The sequence below is a fragment of the Talaromyces proteolyticus genome (genome assembly GCF_021365285.1).
Source record: "Talaromyces proteolyticus strain PMI_201 chromosome Unknown BGW36scaffold_7, whole genome shotgun sequence".
Taxonomy (NCBI): domain Eukaryota; kingdom Fungi; phylum Ascomycota; class Eurotiomycetes; order Eurotiales; family Trichocomaceae; genus Talaromyces; species Talaromyces proteolyticus.
Genome location: NW_025764283.1, coordinates 2,378,092 through 2,401,160, shown reverse-complemented (window position 1 = coordinate 2,401,160; position 23,069 = coordinate 2,378,092). Strand labels below are relative to the sequence as shown.

Genomic DNA, 23,069 nt, shown 5'->3' with positions numbered 1-23,069 from the left:
TTAGCATAATAATATTAAGAAGAAGAATGTGATATCGCTTCCTCAACTTTGTTTCACATTGCTACCGCTTAGAGGCCCCTCAGGGCATGCGAAACAATGTAGATACTACCCGTCAGAATGTCCGACCAGAGCCTTTTCAGTGACAACGAAAAAGATAGCGAAGAAAATCAGGCTAACCTTCGCCACCGCCGTGCATTCAATGCCTCCGAGGCAGCCGATGACACTTTGAAACAACAACTCGACACTGAGAACCTGACTGCACTACAGGTTTGTTCCATGAGCAGCGAGTACTACTTGGTAGACTCTAGTGGAAATGAATTGCCATCCAATTTGCAGATAAATTCTCAACTACGCGGCCGATTCTCCCAGCCAGACAAAATTACTGGCGCCGAGCACCGTGATGTATTAGAGTTGATCTTTTATAGGAGGAACAAATTCAAAGTTGTCGGAACTGTTTTTATACCAGCAGGAGTGGCAGGGGTGCGGGCTATCCACACAGGGAGTTCGCTGCAGATCACTAGTCTGCACGCTGAGCTGGACGCGACCGAGAGTCTCGAAGGGAGCGATGTGCGTGTTCTCCAGTTGCTACCCAAAGACAAGACAATTCAAATCCCAGGTAGGGGCGCAGGAGACTCGTTATGCAAAGTCGATCTAGCATACCGCGGTCCTACAACCGAGCAAACCACCGTGCCGGTTGCATGGGAAAAATTACAATTCCGTCATGCTACTGCCAAGAAACGTGGCACCTGGCAGTATTTCTATTTGAGAGTCAGGGTCACAGCACAATTGGAAGATGGTAGCAGTCAAACTCTTTGTCAAGCCCGAAGCGCGGCTATTACGGTCAGAGGAAGATCCCCACAGAGCTTCCCCGACACAAACAAGAGTATGAGCAGACCGGCAAAACAAGTGACCACGGCAATGCCAAAGAGCGGAAATGATGATAGCAACGTTGAAACTGATGCTAACCTGGGCTTTCAGATCGACTGTAGCATTCCCGCTTCTGATAACCTGTTCTTCTATGACTTTTCGGATCTGGGAATTTGGAACGAAAACCTGCAGTGGCATGATGAGTCTAATGATGGAGAAAATCAGAATTATAGCGGCATTGGAGTCTCGTCTCCCGTCAGCGATAACCATAATGGGAACGAGAGCCTTCTCATACCATCGATAGAAACATCCCTATTGCCTAGTATCCCGGATCTAGAGTCGATATTCAACCTCCCGAATCCTCTCTCCGGCATGTCAATGGACAGTATGCAGTTGTTTCAAAATATGAATACATCGGACTCGGCAGGTATAAAGTCGCATAATGCTACCGACGATGGAATAAGTGACGAGGAAGAACGCAGTACGTATTCATACGAATATATACCACTTTCAATCAACGACTGGACAGTGCCTGTTGATGCAGTCTATGTGAGTGTCAGTTTTTCTTATTCACGCCTCGGAAGCTAACGAAACCAGCGCCCACATGGAGTCCATGCGCAAAAGGTACCCAGCACAGGGCAGTCTGTTACCAAAAAGCGATATTTCATGGCTGTCAATTAGTTTTTGTTTTTCTTTCGGATTCCTGATAGGAACGATTTCCCTCTGCAATTATAATTCGTGTGCAAATCATGACAGCTGATAAGTATACATCTATAGTTCAATTCTGTATGAGACGCTTATATTTCAACGCCATTCCTCTCCGTCGCGTAGAGACTCAATGGTATATCTAGGAAGTAAGCGTAAATTAAGTAGTTGCCAATCACAATGTGTAGCCAAAGCTACATTCTGCTTCACTGCGCACAGGCTCACTGGACTACGTAATGTCGACAACCTCGGCCCTCAAAGACAATTTTTTGTCTTGATTGTACTCTATTTGTCTACTCATATGAGATTGATCAAAGGGTTGCAAACAGAAATTGAAAATATCATGTAAATAAACTACCAGTTAACTCTCACGCCCGCCGGAAGAGACCACACTTGACTGTCAACCTCATATTGACATTCACTCAAACTCGCACCCGCCATCTCTGTCATGCATTCATGAGTATGCTTATTGGTCAAATATCCTGATACTGAATACTCCCACTCTTGTGTGAATTTGAGTAGCTCGCAGTCTTCTAATAGAACTTTTCCAGCGGTGGCTGTAAGGCAAAGGCTTGGTGCTGATAAGGGACTGATAGTGCTGAGCAGTGGTCTGATCTGCCACACTTGAGCATCTGTGGCGGCGCAGGTGGTAAATTCTACTTCCTCGCTTTTGGACCCCGCAGTGAGACATTTTGTAGATGCGGCATTGAAAATCATACCTGTAGGGGAAACGCCAAACGATGATGGTCCCGAGAGATTTATACGAAAGACAGCAGTGGCGTGTGAGGCAAGTCCTCTTATCTCCAGTGAGCCCTGAAATCTGATGAATTCACCAGTCCAAAGATTTTTAGCGGAGTAGGTCCTTTTTGTATTTAGCAGGCCCAGACGCAGAGCACTGATACTGATATCATCCGTGCTATTTCCCCGGTTAAGCACAGTAACCACACGATCTCCATTAGCAAGGCTGCGTGTTAAAACGTCGAATGAGTCATCCCGGCTAACCAGGGTAGCTTGTTGTGCCAGAGGGTCTTGGTCGATCTCAATTAAATCGGAATTTTTCAAATACGAGACCACTTCATCTGGTAGACTCGGGATCCAAGCACTGATAATCAATGGTGCCGAAAAGGATGCCCAAAGCGCAAACTGGGAACGCTTTTCATCGAGACTTAATTCAGGGTTGTCGGCAATTAAAAAATCAGGGTCGTTGAAGTACCCGGGCACTTGATAGCGTGCAACTTGGGTGTTATAGTTGTAATTTTGCATCACACTCTCCCATCCGGAAAGCCCTTCAACCCCGACATATACTAGAATGTCGGAGGAATGTCGTGCAAGTTCCCCATTGTAAGGCACCCAGTCCATCACCGTAAACCAGTCCGTTAAGTTGTCGCTCCCTGTCAGCCACAGCGAGAAATAGGCCGGGGCGGATTGAGAAAATATCAATGGATCCGACATTTTACTAAATGCCTTGTGCCATGCTGCATATCTTTTGTGATACTCATCTTCAGTTGATGGTGTGACGTGACATCCGTCAACTTTTAGATAGTCAATACCCCAGGAAGCAAAGGTGTGCGCGTCGACTTCTTCATATCCATATGATCCAGGATACCCTCCGCAGGTCTCGTTGCCGGCATCCTCGTAAATACCAAAATGAAATCCCCGGTCTTGAAGATATTCTCCAAGCCAAGGCAGTCCATTCGGGAATAGAGTCTCATTCCAGGTCAATTTTCCTTCCTCCGTTCGGGCATCCGCCATCCAACAATCGTCAATATTGATACGATTGTAGCCGGCAGTTAATAGGCCCTTGGACACCATAGCATCGGCCGTTTCAGTAAACACACTCTGGTTAATAGCACATTCAAAGCGAGACCAGTCGTTGAAACCCATGGGCGGCGTGGGCAACAGACCAGGGCGTTGGATTGAGGCGCGACTACCAGATATCATCCATGTGGTGATAGCTGCCAGCAGCGAAGCAGAGGTATGAGGGGCCATTTCAACTGCAGTCCTGTCACTTTGTATCTTGGGAGTGATTTTCTAATAATTGAGGTAAGAAGGTCTCCTGTCTATATTTATTTATTTATTTCCATGCTTGTTCCATATTCTCAACTCGAGGTCACCACCAAGACTAAGCCAGTCTGAACCTAGTCTAGATTGCAATGTTGCAGCCCATGCCAAGTAGTATCATCATTCCATAAAACATCACGATAAGCCCTTTTTATGTATCTGGGGAAACACAAATTCTTTTGGCGGTTAGTCCTTGATCTTACCTCTTCGAATAACAAGATGCCAACCGTTCCCTTTTCTGACACCTTTAGATGTGGGGAAATAGTCGTTATCTCCCACAGACTCCCAGGAACGCTCAGACGATGCTTCATATAATTGGCTGCAGTCTTTTGACTTTCACGCTAGTTTGCCCCAACAACAAAACCTGTGGTTTCGGCAGATCGGAAACGAAATTGTAACGTAACATTTATTTAATTCAATATCGATGTGTGACCAACGGCGCTTAGTAAAGAGCGGTGAGCGACTCATTGATAAAAAAAAATACGTAGTAAGGAATTAACTGATAACCGGAGTGGCAATTAAGATAGAAAGAGATATGATAGTATACATATAGAGGTGACATTTAGGCATCCGCGTAGAGAGGGTAGAACATAGAGCACCACCGGCATTTTTATCTGTCATATTTCTAATGGGTGTGAATATACATCCGTACCTTCCCCTTCGCATCGTAGAATTTCTTAGATGGTACCGGGAAGGAAATGACTTTGAAAATGAGGATATCGGGGAAGGGCCCTAGAGGCAAGTGCTATTTCACTATATTGGAATCATGACGGAAGATTAAACCTCACAATCACATGAAATCTTCTAAATGTTCTGGTAACACGTCCATATTCTAGATATTAAATAAAATCGTGAACCTTCTCGTCTCCGTCAGTAGTACCGAATCGCAAGTAGATCAAGTTCCTGATGTTCTATGCTATGGCATTAAGGTAATGCGGGGAGCTCCACCGATTATTATAATTTTCAATTTCAAATGACATACAGTAGGGCGACAAAGGTTTGAATATAGCATTATAATAGTGGATTGGGTTTAGGGGCTCCTCCAATATTGATATTAATAACATTGAACTTTTTACGTTATCTACGGGCGGGACCCCAAAAAGTCTAGTCTATATAAATTTGTGCAAATGCCAGCGAAAGGCAGAAAATGTTAATACTACATATATATTCAAAGTTCTGTCAGATGACTGTAGATGTTTCAAGCTCTATAAAAGGGTTATACGCTACTAGATCCAAATGTCTTACCACGCCATAGTTCAAAGGTGCATTGAACAATAGAAATGTCCATATTTTCCATTAATTGACAGCGGGAATCCAATAGAGAGTGACGTTTGCACATCTATCAGAGGTGAAATATTCTTCGCCAACAACAAGCACGGGCAATGAAAAATCGGAAGGGCCGGCGGAATTAGAGATGAAGCAGGCTTGTGGTAACTGGCGGTTTGTACCATCGCCAAGGGTGTTACTTAGTGTGACGACACCAGTGGTTGCATCAATTTTAGCCGTAACCACGGGCTCACCACCCTGATTAAGGAGTTCTAGAGGCGACATGTAAATGGCGTCACCGGACGGCGTGCCTTCAGCGTTGGTGCTGCCAGCGACATAGCCAGGCATGTAGCCGGCTAGATTGCTGTTCTCAATGGAGAAGTTGGTGGCTTTGCTCTTCTCAGGAATGAACTGGAAGGCTACACCGTTGTCAGCGGAGATATAGGGGTCGACATAGCCCCAGTAGCTGTTGAGTGTCTTGTTGGAACTCTTTTGGATCTGGAGATAGAAGGACGTGGATGTGTTCGTTGTACTTCTGCTGCAGAGCAAATACGGGTCAGCCACGGACACAGTAGAGCTCTTCTGAAGATGTCATCAGGCATGGAAAATTACCTCGTATATCCCTGAGACACTCGAGCACAGAGCGCTAGTAAAGTGAGGGGCAAGCAGTTCATAAACTTCATGGTGAAGCCCGGGGTATTGATAGCACACAGCACGGTAGTGAAAGAAAAAGTGAAGAAGATGAGCGAGTTCGTTGATATCAAGCGGAAATTCGCACTCCGATGAGTGCCTAAGTTCCTAACCAACACACCGCGCACGCTACGGTTCCATCTTATGGTTCGCTGTGGGACCTCATAGGGGCTATGCCAAGACGCTAGGGAGCTAAGCTTGTTGATCAGCGTAGTTATATTTACAAGACTGAAAAATAAGATCCGTACTACGTGCGACTTAACAGTAATGAAGTTGCCTGTGATGGTTCGGCTGCGCGCTGCTGTTGCCTTGAGTAGAACTCTAGTCGCAATACTAGTGTGTGTTGCGACTATTACCTCGTAATACAGTTTTCTTTTTTTCTTTTTTTGTTTTAATTATAGCAAATAAGTTTACTTACAATTTTCTTTTTCTTTCTTTCCTTTTTCCCCTTGTTGTTTTGGGCGGCTTGAGGCTGAATTGATACATATAAATGCGGTCGGTTTCTAGATTTTGATACAGCACTCATGAATAGTCCAGAAGAACCCAAATATATAGGTTTATATTTGATCATCATGCAATCTTCACAACACTATATGTGCGACTGGTTTTTAGACACACTCAACCCTTGAAATGTTCAGATGCGCTCAATGCAACTTCAAGAAACGCTCCGCGTTCCAATAAGCAATGTTTCCCCATTCGACTTGGCTGACAATATTTGATTGTTTTAGAAGAATAAAGAAGCTCAGAAGTACGAACAGTGCTTTGAGGTCTTTGATACTCATCCAGGGCAGCGGTAATTCCGAACGAGTTTTCGCAAATAATGAAATGATGGTTCTAATGTTCGAATCATTACCAAAATATATCAAATAGAAACCATAGCCATCCCTTCATATACTCCAAATATGAAAATATTGTCCTTTCTAAATAGTTCGGCATTTCGCTCAACGCTAACCTTAAAGCCGTAGATTGCTAACCAATCTGACAAACGTTAAACGATACCCACCTACGTGATGCCGCCAGACATGACCATGTAACTAGGACTGCGTGATTTTTTTTCTACGGAGGAACTCAGTAAAATATATCTACGATCATTTATAAGCAGCAAGGAATCGGTCTAACCGTCGGGCAAATTGATATTGCACCACGGGAACTGGAACATCCGAATTCATCAATGTCTCAAGACGGCCATGGGATTCTTTATCACTGTTGGAGCTCTAAAAATGGCATAAGAAGCTCAATGACCAAGGTATGGTTATTCCTCGTCGTTCTTTGTATAAAACATGTAGGCTACAGAAAATTTTATTCCAATTGATGATATATATAGATCCTCCACTACGCCATGGGAGTTTGCTGGTAAATGACGGAGCTTGGTCGTTAGTCACTATGTTGCTATTGATTGCTTGACAGAGCTTGGAAACTGGCTCACGAAGTGCATGTTCAATAATGGCCACGAGAAGGGAGGACATCACAAAGAACTGTGGTGGATGAATAATCGACATAGAGGACAATACACAAGTGCGGGTCATTCCCATCCTTGCACTACTGCTTTTCTAGCTTCTGCAATGTCTCTAGTCTACGTATATCCTGTTTCATTATCCCAGGCTCATGTTTAAGTAATGCTGCCTGCCCGTATATATATATATATATGTATGTATGTATGTATGTATATCAATTGACCCTCTCAATTGTTTCAAACTAAATCAGCCAACGACTTAGATACCAAGTGTGCCTCTCCCAGAGCATCCTTCATAACCAGAACAAGTTCATCAATACTGCCGAGGAAATTGAGGTAAGCGCTAAAAGCAACACAAAATTTACGATACTCCTCGTCTCGAACCAGCTCTGGGTTGATTTTAAGTTCGCCTAGATGACCAGCACCGTATTCATAGGCACGCCGCACAAGTGGGCTTGGGAGGATCTCGGGCAGTGAATCTTCTGTTTTCAACACCTGCTCGCAGGTTGCTAAAATAGCCATGACCTCGCCAATAATGCGATGGTCGATTAATCCAGTTTGACGGGACAAATGGTCTTGGAAGCTTTGTGGCAACGACCCAGAAAGAACAAGCAGTCGACGCAGGTTCAGGTTGATGGAGTGGCAAAGGCGTTTCACGTCAGTTAAGGATTTGCTATCAAAGCGAGAACTAGAGAACTCAAACCGCAGGAGTGCTATCGGGTCATCTAATCCGACCAATGACTGCGTTAATTGAAGGCTAACTGACTCTGCTAGAAGCTTTCCATGATCTTGAGAATGTCCCCAACAAGAGAGAAGTAGTGCGTAGTGGTCAGACAAGCTGCGAATCGATCGCGAAAGACTTTTGCAGACGTGTTTTGAAGCAGATGGCGGACGTGGCAGAACTTGAATGATTATGGCTGCTCCCACTCCAATCAAGACGAGGACCATTCGCCGATAAAAAACAGCGTACCCTACACCAGGACTGCCGTATTGAAAAATGTGTCTGTTGGAATGTGTATTAGCTGGTTTGTATCGCTCTGAAGTTCCTAATGTTTCCAATTTATTCCACTCACGTATCATCATAACTGTATGCGATCACCAATAAGAAGGTTACGCCACCCATAATCCCTCCTTGGAGCAAACTCGGAGGCAAATACAACCGCACCCAGACAAATATCAGAAGCATGGCTCCGACAATTGCAGCTAGTCCATAGGGGTTCCCAGGACCTTGAGCAGATCCAATATACCAAGCCAGCAATCCCAAAATACCACCGGCAACAGTACCCACTACTCTAGAAATTACGGAGAATGTGAAGTCGGCCATGTAGACTAGAAGACTAGTCTGCCCCATTATCAATCCCCATAGTCCTTTCTGGCGGTAGTAGAAACCTGCGGTATGTGGAATCACACCGGGTATACCCAGAGCAATGGTAATAATGACCATTCGTAGGGCATATAATCCCGAATTCGAGGTAAACCAGTGGTATGTTCCTAGGATGGCTCGGCCAACAGCATTCCGTTGCTTTGTACGATATCCACGACTAATTCTAAGCTTTTCTTCTGCAACCTTGATGAGATCGGAGGCTTGATCAGGGTCATCATCCGCAGATGGAGTCATCATTGGTGCTTTGGAATCCTTTCCAATTACCCAAGAAGTAGCACGAGTTAGACTGAGAGGCCACCACAATCGAATTCGGTTGGAGGTATGGAAGACGGTATAAATCTGCATCATCAATGCTTCCGTCTTATCTATTGCATTCGCCATATGCTCCTCAAAGACCATGCTAATCACAAGATCCCTCAATTGCTTTTTTGTCTCATTCGTAAAGCTTAGTTCTTCGAAAAAACTTGTATAATTAGCGATCAGGGTCTCCGTCATATCATGCACAAAAGAAGTGCGAACACGACGCAGATCTTCAAGCGCAGTATATATACGCCTACACAACGCCTTATGGTCTTCTTTCGACGGACGTCGAAACCACCTTCGGCAGTTCGCCATGTGTATACACTGTTTTAAGAGATCCAATGCTTCAATGCATACTTCAGTTGCATATGTGCCAGTTCCAACGAGTTCCTGAATTGCCGCACCGCTAAGATGATAGTCACCAGCGTTGCGAAACCCATCCAACATCTCAGCAAGTTGAGAGCGCTGATACCTACCAATATCATGATCAAATTTTGTATCCATCTCGTTCTGAAGTCGGGCTTTATCTCCGTATTTCAGCAGGATATCCTCGTTACGAGACGCACTGTAGACTCTAGTCACATGGAACTCCAGTAGTGCTAGAATAGCCGTCACCAGTTTCCGCGTCGGCTCCTTGAATTTTTCAACATCTCGAGCACCCCAATAGCCGACAGAAAAGTCCAATGGCAAAAATGCAAAAGCAGGCTCCATCTTCCGATATTCTTGGATGATTCTACTTTGGACTAGACGTAGATGGTCCAGGTCGTCTTTCTCCTCTCTCTTCCCAATTGCAGATGCTGTAAATTTCAATGGCAATTTGAGATGTTCCATCATATCCTCTAGACTATCAAGGACTACATGCGAGGTGGAGCGAGGGAACAAAAAAACCGAACAGGCAAATCCCAACCCCACACCAATAGCGGCAGGTTTGATTAGCGTCAGAGGCAGCGTTCCTTGGAATGAAGGAAAGAGGGGGGCGTAGTTAAGAAAAAGATCAGATATTATAGTGCCAAATATAGCAGTAAAGGTTGCTTTGGGGTTACTCGCGCGTAGTCGGGCCTATCACCAATCAATCGGTCTTCATATTTCCATAGGATACGGAGAAGCCGCAAAACAGCACATGCATACCAGTAAGTAGATGAACGTGCAAACGAGGCAGTATGTAACAACCGTAACCCGCACATCCAACATGTATCCTTCGTATATCAAAATTTGAGCGGCAGCTACAGGGGAGATACCTGTAGCATTGGCCTGAGCCTTCGCCGCCTGCTGCAATGATGCGTAACGAGCCTGTGTCTCTGCCGTCGGTCGAGCGGCTAGTGCAGCCTTCATCACGATGACACCCCATCCCCAGGCCAGAAACATACCCATTAAAAGGGTCAGTGACCCAAGCAGATAGATAGAAACAATTCCTGAAGGAGGAAGCATGAATTGCACCATACTATTGAGATGTTAATATTTGTTTGAGTCAAGCTCATTCACACTATGTATTTCTGTTTCTCTTCTCTCTTACCCCCAATTCATACATATTCATTTCACAGCAAGACAATATAGAAAGAAGCTCACCAGGCAAAAAAAGTGGCGGTTCCAAGACTGCGCAACGATGGGTTGATGATGAACAATAAGCAAGCCACCCAAGCGGCTACCCAGCACCGAAAGAACACTTTCAAGTCGCGCGCATTAAAATGGTCTAGGAAAGCAGGTAAACCCATTTTACCCTTCGACCTCGCGGTATCTTTCGGAATGACGCCTGTCGTGGGTGATTGTAGTCGGTTGACCTGTTGCGCAGTGGAATCCAAAGAGGTTTCTCCGGGAATTGCCGCCATTGCGTCCTTTGCGTACAAGGCAGTCGGCGATTATAGAGCACGACTAATTAAGCAGTTGGTGATATGGAACGAAAAGACATTTGCTGATCAATTAAGGAGGGTGTATTTGGTTCTTGGAACACACAAGAAACAGTAAGCGCGAAGAAATATTAATAGTTGCATTTGCCAAGTGTTAAAATAATCTTCTCGGCTGGTACGGCGGACTACATCGATCTTAAGGACAAATGCAATGAATTTGATTTTCTGCCGAAAACATGATTTATTTTCTACACACTTTCATTTGATTACTACATAACTTAAGAGATCTTATTGGTTTATATAATATAGCTAGCAATAATAATTCAAATTAGTTTATACTAGACAGTAATATTGTAATATTAAAATATATATAACTTACTCCCTCCGAGATGGCGTTGTCAGTAAGAAACTAGGCCACTAGTTAAATTCGTAATAAATTCGTGTGAATATTTCATTTTATTTCAAAATATATGGTTTAATTGGTTAAAAATAATACTAGGGGTGGAAGGACTGCGAACGAAAAAAGCCTGCATTGTCAAAGTCGATTTAGTCCGCCGTAGCTAGAAAGCTTCGGCTGTATATGTTAGTGTGCCGATCTGCGGTGGCGTCTACAACAACCGACCAAACAGTGGGCCAGTCAGTTTGCCCCCTTCACTCTTTGAATTAATTACTCCTAGACTAAAAAGCGATCCAGCAATATTCTAGCCTATTATCGAGTTGAGGCTAATCCTCCCCCATTGCTGCAACAGACACCCGTAGCTATTATTTCTTCGATTCTGGCCTGTGGATATATCTACATAAATATTCCACCTCTCATACTGTGTTATCCACCTAGTCATAAATCGGGACAGTGTATTCAATGGGAATTTTGACATGGTGGTCAAACTCCTCGTTGTATGCCCGTTCCTTTGCCCACTATTGAATTTTCTCATAATTCCTACACGTATGTGCCACATTCAAGTATCCATATGTTGCTTCTCGCTCGTCGTCCCATTGTCATACATACAACAATTGATACGTCGGCGTGGCTCATAAATGACTGTCCCATGTTTTCATTGCAATACGCAGGATGAGCGGGGTTCATTTTATTCCCTTCCATCATTGGTATGTCTTTGTACGGGCATTTTGGTGGCCTCCAATCGATATTAGTAGAGTTGAGCATATCATTTCAGCTAGTGAAATATACAGGTGCCAGTTCCTGACGAATCATATTCTCCGAACTGTCAACTAAAAAGAACTCTCATTAGAAACAAAGAACTACTGACAAGACAATGCAACTGGTGGAAGACGTCGAGCTGCACAACATATTCTCCCCATGGCCAGGAATTTCAGTCGTATAATTCACAAGCATCATGGCTTGTTCCTTCGATATCGACGAAATTCCACCTAACTTTTGATTGTTTTTTTCTTCATGTTATTTCCTTTCGCTTTTCGTTGATATTTGAATTAAACTTACCACCGTAAAGGCCTTCCTACGCCCGGTCCAGTTCTGGAAAAGATGGCCCTTGAAATTCGCTGGGCATATCTTCTTGTCATTTGTGAAATACTTTTACTTCGTAATCAATGGCATCTTAAGCCGGAAAATACGTGAGTTGGAATCGGTATAATTTATGTTGTCGAAATCTATCTAAACCTGTCGTGCGATCGTGGATCAGTGTGATCGAAAGGCCCAAAACTAGCGTCCAAGAAACCACTATATTAATTATGTAAAGGTATCGACTGCATCGATATCCGAGGGATCGGGCTGGTTGCCATGACCTCAGCTTTCCTGAGTCGTCTTCATCGGACACTGAATCCGTGTGCAAATGTTTGTATGATGTTTTATAGGCCATAGCCGCCAAGTCCCTATCGATATTGGTCTGTATTCGTGCTTGGCCCCTCTATTATTTTGCCAGTTCCAAAAGGCGAAATTAATCGACATGAAATTAGAAAAGCCCTCTAGTTTCTAAGACTCAATGTCGTGCGAGGAAGGGCATGGTTCGATATTTTGAGTGTGTATTTTTAGAAAGGCAGGAGTCGAGAATATTCTGTTATTATTACTATCATATGTTCCGTATGCCGTATGAATTAAAGGATTCTCTGGAATAGAACTGGTACACGGAGATCAGCTAAAACTAAAATGGTACTCCACTGCACTTTCGACATTATCATGCTACTGTAGAGATGGAGAGTTGTTCACTAGTGGCCACGCTATTGATATTCATAGAAAATAAATATATTTGCTTCATAGGATATAAATACATTACGTGGAACTAATGCGGGGCAGATGGGGTTAATGGCTGTGTATAGACTAAGAGCCTGAGGAATATGGTGGAACCTCGTATAGATTGCGACCCAACAATTGAACAGGTCGTACTTCGTACGCTTCTTGGTTTAAACTCTAAATTGTTGATACCCCTGCCCTTTGACCTGGTTCGTCAGACTTCAATTGCGTTCACTGTTGGGCTTAGCAAGAAAGTGGAAGTGGTATTGGAACAAAAGCATGGCTTTGAGCTATGTTATCTATCCTGCATCAAGTGCATATGTAATTGTGCAATCGTTTCCCTTAATGTAATGAACCTGAGTTTAAGCTGTTCCAATTCTCCCGACTGAAATGTCAGATATTCTCGGTATTGGCCACTAGCCCTGGATGCCGTGTAGCGCCGACGGTTCATATTCTTTAAATCTCAGTTATAAATGAGTTGTGTCTCCCTCAAAGGAGACAATTAATTCTTGAGATGTTAGAAATATTCAACAAACTAAGTCTGAAAAGATACCTGAAAATTTTAAGTCTGCCAATTCTTGGGTCAACATGAAGAACATTGCTGCTATAGTACTTCTTGTATCTACATGAAGAATATTCCCGCTATAGCACTTCTTTACATCCACAGCCACTGCTCTTCCCACAGCCTCGGAGCAGCGAGATGTTGATTCTTATGACAACACTGCCTGGTGGGGGAAGAGGAAGCGCGAATCTGGAGCTTAAAGTTGCTTGAGGGAGACACTGCAGCGCTGCTTGTCATTCCTGTGCTATGGTGTAGCGCCGATATTACTGGTTTCAGTATCTTGGTATTCAACTACTAAAAGCAGATGCTGAAGCACTGCTGCACCTTCCTATAAATGAACCATCCTCTGGCTTGGAATCCGTGGATCTTTACATGTAAGATTCAACAACCCTGTAATGTTATCAGGGGATGGTCGAATCCACTTGGGTTTAGTTGGTTGCATTTGGCAGGATTGCTCAACCATGCTGACTACGAACTAGTTAGAAGCTTGAACAGTATAAGCTAATTCGCTGACCGTCATACTGAGGCTAGCTCGGCATGTACTGGCCAATAAAAAACTTCAGAGCAAATGTTGACATTATCTTGTTTACATAATATGTAATTATGATGGCTAGAGCTTATTAACCGTTCGCTTTTTAGCCTAGCGGAAACATGGAGTTCAACATATCTTTAAGATGTCCAAAAGGACAACAAAAAGGACTCATGTAATCTGGAAAGCAGAATAATCATTATCATCACGAAGCTACTGAACTTTGAGATGTGGACATTCTTATTGCAATCATACTTAAAATAAGCCGGACACGCAAAGGTGATGCTCAAGCTAAGCAGTGCATCAAATTATAATATCCATTCATTGTGATTCCATATTTTATGAAATCCGAAAGTTCTTTTCCTGTTTCTCTTTCTTTCTTAATACTTTGTTGGTGGAGGTGATGAGAATGTTAGTCTAATCTTCTAAATGTGTTGGACAGCTGAGCGGATATCGCTAAAGTTCCTGAGTATTGCTATGTGACAAAATCTGTGCTAGATCCCACGCTTCCTGACTAAAGATAGTTGAAAATGAACTTGAGTCCAATAATATATCTCCAGTCCAATTAATAATATATGAGGGCTATGTAAGGACAGTAAAAATCGAGGTCTCGGAGCATCTCCGATTTTGCATAAGAGAGAAATCGGTAAGGTCAATTGACATCTACCTGCTAGTCCGGGCAGAACAATGACAAAGTATTGATATTATTATTTATTCCATATAATACCCACTGTGCAAAGGAACGTAGGGTTAAAAATAATAAAATCAAAGGAAGATATCGTCATTACATACAAAGACGCTGAAGAACTGGTCGCTATCTCGCTACGGAATCAAAGAGGGGGTCGCTTAATCCACGGTTGAGGGACTTGAAACTATATTGGCTGTCTTTTGAAAATAAAGCAGGGACTTGGATTTTTCAATAGCTTTCAAGGAATCATTCAAACATGCCAGTCTGTATTTTATGCGACGGCATAGAGCTCAGGTATGATGAGGCGTATTAGTACCTTAACCTTCACATGGCATGGCCTAATGCTTCAATGTCGTGGGACTTTATCATGTGCCTCAAGGTCTGCAGTACTACTAGTAGGATGTCAAAGGTTTAATTAAATATAGCACCACAAAAATGGTGTACGTAGAAACCCTCCCCATACCAATATTGATAATGTTGAACTTTTTGCATTGTCTACGGGCGGGAACCCAAGAAGTCTATATAAACTAGTGCAAATACGGGCGAAGGGGAGAAAGCCTTAATACTATGTTCAAACCTTTTCCTTTACGAGTGTATACCACATACATTAAGGCCTCGGCATATACCTCATATGTCCTCAATCCATGGCTTAAATTCTTTAATCAAACATTTCTTTGTTTATGTATTTACGCTTTATACTAGGTGAATTATGAAATTTGTCGAATTTAATGCGGAGGTGTGTCATATTTGTCGTCGGGCGTGGACGAATTCATCTGAAATGGATTCTTAAGCCCGACAATCTCCGAGATCGTTTCCAATCTCCACGTCTAATCTCCATCAGGTCATGGGACTGTAGAACCATACACATTCTTTACCTGGCACTGTAGCATCTCTCATTGGTAGATGCCAATTATGTGTCTCTTTGCCTTGCCGTTTCACATCGGAGGAATGCGATGCGAATACCTCGCGTCCGGGACCAGAGTCTCCCCGAATCGAAAATTTGGAGAATATAGCAAATCAATGGACAGGATCCAACAGTATATAATTGCCTTCCGCCAGTCCAAGCAAAAATAGTTGAAGACTACATGTACGGATGCAATCAGTTCATAAACGAATACTTAGGATATACCGGTAGCCCACTACGAAGAAATACAGTTCGTGTAAAACCATGGCCACGGGTACGCCAAAAACACAGCGCGCTCTCATTCAAGAGGTATATGCCCAGCCTCCAGTCGTTAAGAAAATCGATATTCCAACAGCCACACCAGGGAGTGCTGTTGTCCGCATTATTGCATCCGGAATCATATCGTACATGAAGGACGTCTACGATGGAACACGCCAGTATCCATATCCTACCCCAATGATTCCTGGGACCAGCGCTATTGGTCGCATTGCAGCTCTAGGAGCCGATGCAACAACCTTGAATATCGGTGATTTAGTCTTTGTTGACTGCGTGATTCGCGGTCGCGATGATCCCGGTTCTATTTTCATACTCGGTCTCCACGAAGGTCATACCGATGGCAGTCGTAGGCTAATGCATGGTGAATGGCGTCATGGCACTTTTGCAGAATATGCAAAGATCCCCATAGAGAACTGCGATCGCCTTGACGAGAAAGTGCTGCTGGGGTCCATAGCGGATGGAGGATTGAACTACCTACCACGGCAATTGACAGAAATTGGACATATGCTAGTCCCGTACGGTGGACTCCGAGATATAAACTTGCAACCTGGGCAGACAGTAATTGTGGCACCGGCTACAGGTGGATTCGGTGGTGCTGCCGTGCAAGTAGCCCTGGCAATGGGAGCGAGAGTCATTGCCATGGGTCGTGATGCCTCCAAGCTGAAGGAGGTTTCTAATAAAATGGCACCGTTATCACACCGCGGCATGCTCGAAACATTGCCTATTTCCGGCATTGTTGAGAGTGATGTCAAAGCATTGCAAAAGTTTCAACCCATCGATGCTTTTTTCGATATTTCTCCAGGAGCTGCCATTAACTCATCCCACTTTAAAGCAGCCATTCTGTCCCTGCGTCACGAAGGCCGAGTTAGTCTGATGGGTGGGTACAAAGACGACATCCCAATTCCACACTCGAAGATTATGCATGCAAATATCAGACTCCAGGGAACATGGATGTGTACCCGAGACGATATCAAACAGCTCATTAAATTGATAGAAAGAGGAGTGCTGAGACTGGATAACTCACAAACCAAGGAATTTACTTTGGAAAGTTGGGAAGAAGCATTTGCGTTCGCGAAGACAAGCAATATTCCGGCGGTTTTTATACCATGATTGTATTTCTTAGAGACAATTCCCATTTTAGTTCAGAAATAGCTTGCCCAACGAGTAGCGTTGCATATGAAACGCAGAATAATTTTTTGGATAAACTGAAAACAAATGAACCACTTGAATAGTCAGGTCGCAGTAATTTCAATCTACCTGAGTGATATACATATGTGATGTCAACACACGTGAAGCTTGACGTTCCAATTAAATATTAGTTTCAAAATTAGAAACCTTAACACGCAAATCAAGACCCGACATAACTCCAAAAAAAATAGTGCGAAAAATTGGTCAACTGGATAATGAAGAGGCTTTGCATCGATTTCTAATGTCTATGTAGTGAAATGTCGCCGTTCCAAAATCTTGTAGCAAATCGAGCCAACCAGCTTAATCTATACAGCATTGAAGTATATGTAGAGTATACGGGCGAAATAATAATACTAATCGCTGTGGTGATTTAATGGATCGGGGAGAAAATAAATACGGTGGAGGTTATTACTCGGTTGAAATGAAGTAATCGATAGTATCACGCGATCTTGTCAAGATTGTTTATAAATTTCCATCTTGAAATGCTAAACAATATCGACGAAAAGGTTAGGTGGTTCTGGTGTAGGGTCTGGTAGAGTGCAGCTTTTTGCAATATCAAACGGCAATAAAACATACACCAGCATGATTTGGCTTGTCCACAGCCTTGTAAGTCTTGTAAGCAGAAATGTAGAGCGGGTTGTTGAGATGTTCTTCGGTAATCTGATAAGCAATCTGGGGTTCACTTTCCAAGTTGTATATCGCCTCTACAAAGCAATAGCTTGATTTAACCCAACCATTCAAGTCAAGTATTCCCATATTATTACCTAGGCAATAAGTAATACACTAGACAATGTAAAAGGTTGCTCGGCGATATTATGGATGCATCAATGTGTTTGATGGCCCTATCATCAGGAGAGAAGGCAATATATCGGGAGTCCATGCAATCGCCCTTTCTTCTCTAGCCACCTCCAGAATGCGGCATCCACTCTCTACCTCAATGTTAGATATATTCACCACTCTTGCTCGTGACTGCGCGAGGATTCCGTCGCCAAGATGCCAAGACCCAAGTGACCTGTATATGTTGGGGGCTGTGCTGCTGTCTAGACCGAGAAGTCCGCGACAGTAAGTCCGCTTAGTCCTGCTCATCTGATGGGATCTTCAAAGTGCCGCCTGATCGCTGGCACGTATTAGCTCTATTCCGGGGCCTAGAGATAAATGAAGGGTTCAGAGTATTTGGAGAGAAAAATTACAAAGGGGGGCTCCATCTCGGATTCTTGGCAACATATCGGACATTGAACTGTCTATTTGGCCACTATTGACTAGCTCTTTAGGCTTCGCCACACGGATATAAATGATTAGACTACTACCATCAGTGCCATTAACAACATCATGCATACATGTTATTCAGCCGGCAGGGAAAACACCTACCAGGCCAAAAAAAAGGAGGGGAGGGGTTGCCAAGTGATTCCACCGCGCGGACTGGAGAATGAAGCGCTTCTTGCCAAGCTCCACCATGTCGTGCCAGGGTAAAGAACAGCCCGCTGCTTCAGCTTTTCTTCTTGGCCATACACTGGTGGTAGATTTATTATGCTTTGGTTCTCAATAATAAGACTGAGTGGATTTGTTTATTCAACGAGGTCACCTCCGAGATAAGCATGCATGGACAAGACGTTGCTTTTTCTGTCATGTGGCTGTAATACAAATTGATTGGCAACCCATGTGCATGTATGCCAACTACTATGCTTTAGTAGGCTTAAATCTTTGAATAGTCAGTTATCACGCTCGTACTTGGTCCTCCTCAGCACTTCATTGACAATATTGCTTCCGTTTCAACAAAGCTACAGTTCGGGGTTGGTCGGAGTAATTGATATTTGGCTTCCACGAGACAGTTTTATCCGACCATAGTGGATTATTGAGTATTGATATGAAGTATCGCTTGCATATACCACCCATGGGACTGACATGCGTAGTAAAAGCACCGGATGGGGTGTACGCAAGGTCACAACCTCGTAAGCGGAAGTATTTGCTCAGTAAGCTGCTACGCCAAATCTGCAGAATATTGAGGATGGCGAATCCTCGCTACTACTCTCTCATATAGTAAGGGTTGCCAGAACCGTCACACGGGGCGTATTGAACTATAGTTGGCATTGCCAAGGTATACAGAAAGCCAAGAATCACTTCCGAGTCTCTGAACAAGTCCTTTTCACTCTCTCGCAGGAAGTAAATCTAATTGCAAAAAAAAAAAGGAAAAAGCAATTCCTAGAAGAAGTGATCAGGATTGAGTATATGCCGACGGGTCGGGCAGTAATAACGCCACAAGATAAATCAAACCTCGCACTGCATGCACCCACACGCATACAGTCATTTCGGCATGTTGGTAGGATATGATGTAGTACGAAGTGGAGGCCCGGGAAAGTGCAAACTTATCGCGATTAGCATGCAATGGAACGTCTTGGTATTATTTAGATCGACACTATACCAGGACCACCGAGTATTATCTTTGATGAGTGCGACACCATAATTGGCTACTAGGAAAGAGCAAAGAGGTATATAAATAACGCATATTTCCCTGAAGATTACCTTTGCCTTTCCTTTCTTTCCAATCCTAGACTGCTTTTACTCTCTACGTGTTGTCTCATCTTCAAAACGCCAGATTATTCTACTAAATTGCTGGATTTATACTCGAAGATATTATTTGAACACCATGGCTATTACCATAACGCTTGGTCCCAACGGCCAGTATCATGTCAATAATGGGTCAGGGCGTGAACAGGAACCTGATATTCACTTCCTACCTATTTCCGGATCAACAAAGCTCCGTCGCATGTTGAACGAAACAAATGAATTGATTGTTTGTCCCGGTGTTTATGATGGCCTGTCAGCACGTGTTGCAATGCAACTCGACTTCAAAGCCATGTACATGGTGTGTCCATCTAATTCACTACGTTGTACATATGACATGAAACAAGGCTAATTTCGTAGACAGGCGCAGGTACTACAGCATCTCGACTAGGAATGGCCGACCTCGGTCTCGCTCAACTTCACGATATGAAAACGAATGCAGAGATGATTGCTAACCTCGATCCTAATGGGCCACCGCTAATTGCGGATATGGATACCGGATATGGAGGTATGTAGTCAGGAGTGAGCTTTATTTTTATTATCAAAATGACGATCCGACTGTCAATTTAGTTTTTGTTTTGTTTTCCATCATCCACCAAAAATTAAATAAAAAATTTACTAATCAGGACCATTATCACAAAATAGGACCTCTCATGGTGGCGAAGTCGGTACAACAATATATCCAAGCCGGCGTGGCTGGATTCCACATTGAAGATCAAGTACTCAGTAAGCGATGCGGGCACTTAGCTGGAAAGAAGGTTGTTAGCAAAGAAGAATACCTAATGCGACTTCGTACCGCCAAACTTACCAAGGACCGATTGCATTCAGACATCGTTCTAATTGCTCGGACTGATGCGCTACAACAGCACGGTTACGAAGAGTGTATCGATCGGCTCAAAGCGGCGCGCGATCTTGGTGCCGATGTTGGCCTCCTGGAAGGGTTCACGTCTAAGGAGCAGGCCCGTCAAGCCGTTCAAGATCTAGCCCCTTGGCCGCTGTTACTCAATATGGTGGAAAATGGTGCCGGTCCCGTGATTACAACCTATGAAGCTAAGGAGATGGGGTTTCGCATCATGATCTTCTCATTTGCCTCATTAGCACCGGCTTACATGGGCATTAAATCTGCTCTGGAGAGACTCAAAACTGAAGGGGTGGTAGGCACCCCCGAGGGCCTAGGTCCTAGAAAGCTTTTTGAGGTCTGTGGGCTGTCACAATCAATGAAAATCGATGCCGATGCCGGAGGACTCGCCTTCTCCAATGGAGTGTAATTACCTGTATTTATCTCTCTATATAGCTTCAAGACTACTAGTTTCACCCAATGTTTTATTTTCCTTATTTCATGAGCACATCATCAGAATTCGGAAGAGTCCTCCCGCCTTATGCATAGGAGATATTAGGGTCTTTCTACAAAATTTTCAATATTATTTATCTTAAGGGTTGAAATTTACCTCCCTCTGTTTAATGTATACTCCCTCGTAGTGGGTCGTGAGCGTAGTCCGTGTGTCTGATGTGTTTGCACCATCGGAGGCACTTCGTAAATAACAAGAATGAAGTTCCTGTTTGTGTCCATCTAATTTCCGTGATACAAGTTTACCATACGATTGCCATGTTAGTTCAATGATGCCCCCTGCATCCAATCGAAACACCCGGGACTGCTGGAACTAACATGAACATGACCAGAAGCTTGGCATTCGGGAACTCTTGGAAAACTTTATGGCCACATGAATATAACATACAGACTTCGCTGGTAATGATGTAAAAGACCGTCTCCTTCAAGAAGTACGTTTGTATGTAGTTGCTGTCTCCCTCCTTTGAACAGGCTGGCATGGCTTTGGTGTTTTAAATTGCGCGCTTTATGCAATATAAACACATATTCGGCTTGTTGATGAGTAAAATCTAAAAATTATTTTCAATGAAACAACATGCCCGTCGATGCGTATGGATGGTGAAGATTTGATCGGATCGGGCTAACCAGATCTTCACATGTATCAGCGAATCACCATACATTCCTTTCACCCGCCCATCCTCTCATCTTGGTTATATTCTCTTCAGCGTCATGTAATTTATTTATTCAAACTCTTTAGCTCACAATCCTGCTAGTAGAGTTCGAAATCATTGCGCTATCCTTTGACGGGCATATCCACATTTTCCCGGTGCCAAGCGAAGCCGCCAAAGCAGAATTTAGAAGGATTGGATGAATAATTGCACTGCTGATCCTATTCGATGCTCACTGTTGATCTTTCGATAGATCAATAATATAACATTTTTCTGTGTCGGCTTATGGGCTCCTTACTCGGAACCTGGCCGAGAAAGTGATCGACACCCTTATAACCTGCGTTACTAGACGTTATTTATTAAAAGTCAATATCTGAATTCCTGTTGTTAGGAAACCATTTACAGTCAATTCTAAACGCCTGGATTACGGAACTCCAATAAAGATAAGTATTTCGCCACTCCAGCCCTCAGGATTGAAGAATTAATTGCTAACGAATTAGTAGACATGTAGTCACCTTCCTTCGCGCTAACCTCATAGAAACATGCTTACATTATGAAGACAAATATTGGATCAGCTTCTTAAAAATGTAGCACTGATATAATCTCAGGAATGCCGCTATCAATTTCGCAACTCTTCCATTTCACCTTCGAAACTCCGACATGCCCGTAGTAATGCATAACATGACGATTACCGCAAGCGCAGTTCTCAACATGAAAAGTTAATCTTGATAGTAAAGTGATCCAATTCTCCTTACCAAAGTAACGACGACTAGAAAGGTGTTGGCCACAAATACCGCTAGACCAAAAATATTTCACCCTCAGCATAGGGCTTCTTATTGTGGTACAAATGGTCTATTTTCCGGCTGACAGAGGGTTAATTGATTTAATCTTAAAGTTCGCGCCGTACTATTATAACAATTAACCAGAATTGATTTTAAATAAGAAAGGAGCAACTTGAGAAAAAACTTGCATACCCATACCACGGTGTATAGACATTGCAGTGAGTCCGAGAAGCACTGCATTAATGACATGCCCGCGCAATTTTCGTTTTGATTCCTCGAGTGTTGGGGAATATTCCAGCGCTTTGATTAATATCACGTATGCGGTTGATTATTACCGGGAAGACGCTGCCAGTATAGTGGCTTTGGTAACATTTGTCAGACGACACTGGGGGTTTATCGGCGCATTCTGGTAGGTTTCTCCAAACTACCTTTTCGCAAGCTTGGGTGTTGAAAATGAACAGGTATCCGCAAATTTTTGATGACGTTAGCTTCTATGGTAGTGCGGGAATTGCTACTACCATGATAGTTGCAGTAAGTGTGGCGCGCCAATGGTGATATTCCGGCGGCGTGGGTATCACTGGAGAAGGTAGCTGCTCTACTGGTAGAGTCGGACACTCTTACCATAGGCAGTTTCAAGATCTTTGCGTTGATTTGCTGAATTTGGATTGAATTTTTGTTTGAATTACTTGGGGACATATCGCACGTACGTCAGCAGACGTCAACCGAAGCTGGCACCTGGGTGTCAAGGCTCCAGGGAGGTCGGATATAAATATCAATTGATGCCTTACAATAATGATTCTATTCCAGTCT

General features: G+C 43.5%; 7 protein-coding genes across 7 annotated transcripts; 3 read left to right on the top strand and 4 right to left on the bottom strand.

Moving 5' to 3' along the window:
- Positions 1-56: 56 nt before the first annotated feature.
- BGW36DRAFT_381550 (uncharacterized protein) lies at positions 57-1,675 on the top strand. The gene is made up of 2 exons (XM_046216442.1): positions 57-1,416; positions 1,465-1,675. Exons 1-2 carry the CDS (start codon positions 118-120, stop codon positions 1,546-1,548), a joined length of 1,383 nt encoding a protein of 460 aa, XP_046071676.1. The 5' UTR covers positions 57-117; the 3' UTR covers positions 1,549-1,675.
- BGW36DRAFT_398209 (putative alpha-galactosidase) lies at positions 1,665-3,561 on the bottom strand (the record flags this gene model as incomplete). Its single annotated transcript, XM_046218384.1, has 2 exons — positions 1,665-1,766; positions 1,966-3,561. The coding sequence occupies 2 exons, from the start codon at positions 3,559-3,561 to the stop codon at positions 1,665-1,667; spliced, it is 1,698 nt and encodes a 565-aa protein (XP_046071675.1).
- Positions 3,562-4,929: 1,368 nt separating this feature from the next.
- BGW36DRAFT_360552 (uncharacterized protein) lies at positions 4,930-5,582 on the bottom strand (the record flags this gene model as incomplete). Its single annotated transcript, XM_046214187.1, has 2 exons — positions 4,930-5,437; positions 5,512-5,582. The coding sequence occupies 2 exons, from the start codon at positions 5,580-5,582 to the stop codon at positions 4,930-4,932; spliced, it is 579 nt and encodes a 192-aa protein (XP_046071674.1).
- Positions 5,583-7,279: 1,697 nt separating this feature from the next.
- Positions 7,280-10,438, bottom strand: BGW36DRAFT_297410 (uncharacterized protein; the record flags this gene model as incomplete). Its single annotated transcript, XM_046211355.1, has 4 exons — positions 7,280-8,045; positions 8,116-9,785; positions 9,855-10,167; positions 10,293-10,438. 4 exons carry the CDS (start codon positions 10,436-10,438, stop codon positions 7,280-7,282), a joined length of 2,895 nt encoding a protein of 964 aa, XP_046071673.1.
- An 803-nt stretch (positions 10,439-11,241) lies between these two features.
- On the bottom strand, positions 11,242-11,838 carry BGW36DRAFT_381544 (uncharacterized protein). The gene is made up of 2 exons (XM_046216441.1): positions 11,818-11,838; positions 11,242-11,758 (listed from the first exon to the last, which is right to left on the bottom strand). Exon 2 carries the CDS (start codon positions 11,524-11,526, stop codon positions 11,272-11,274), a length of 255 nt encoding a protein of 84 aa, XP_046071672.1. The 5' UTR covers positions 11,527-11,758; positions 11,818-11,838; the 3' UTR covers positions 11,242-11,271.
- Positions 11,839-15,649: 3,811 nt separating this feature from the next.
- On the top strand, positions 15,650-16,919 carry BGW36DRAFT_381543 (alcohol dehydrogenase). The gene has a single exon (XM_046216440.1). It carries the CDS (start codon positions 15,721-15,723, stop codon positions 16,840-16,842), a length of 1,122 nt encoding a protein of 373 aa, XP_046071671.1. The 5' UTR covers positions 15,650-15,720; the 3' UTR covers positions 16,843-16,919.
- A 2,645-nt stretch (positions 16,920-19,564) lies between these two features.
- On the top strand, positions 19,565-20,750 carry BGW36DRAFT_296759 (Pyruvate/Phosphoenolpyruvate kinase-like domain-containing protein; the record flags this gene model as incomplete). The annotated part of the gene is made up of 3 exons (XM_046211306.1): positions 19,565-19,783; positions 19,843-19,990; positions 20,128-20,750. The coding sequence occupies 3 exons, from the start codon at positions 19,565-19,567 to the stop codon at positions 20,748-20,750; spliced, it is 990 nt and encodes a 329-aa protein (XP_046071670.1).
- Positions 20,751-23,069: the final 2,319 nt, after the last annotated feature.

Excerpts from the sequence above, each read along its gene's own strand:
- BGW36DRAFT_381550 (XM_046216442.1), top strand. The coding sequence starts at position 118 with ATGTCCGACCAGAGCCTTTTCAGTGACAACGAAAAAGATAGCGAAGAA. Across the intron at positions 1,417-1,464 it reads TGCCTGTTGATGCAGTCTAT|CGCCCACATGGAGTCCATGC; the intron begins GTGAGTGTCAGT and ends TAACGAAACCAG.
- BGW36DRAFT_381544 (XM_046216441.1), bottom strand. The coding sequence starts at position 11,526 with ATGTGGCACATACGTGTAGGAATTATGAGAAAATTCAATAGTGGGCAA.
- BGW36DRAFT_381543 (XM_046216440.1), top strand. The coding sequence starts at position 15,721 with ATGGCCACGGGTACGCCAAAAACACAGCGCGCTCTCATTCAAGAGGTA.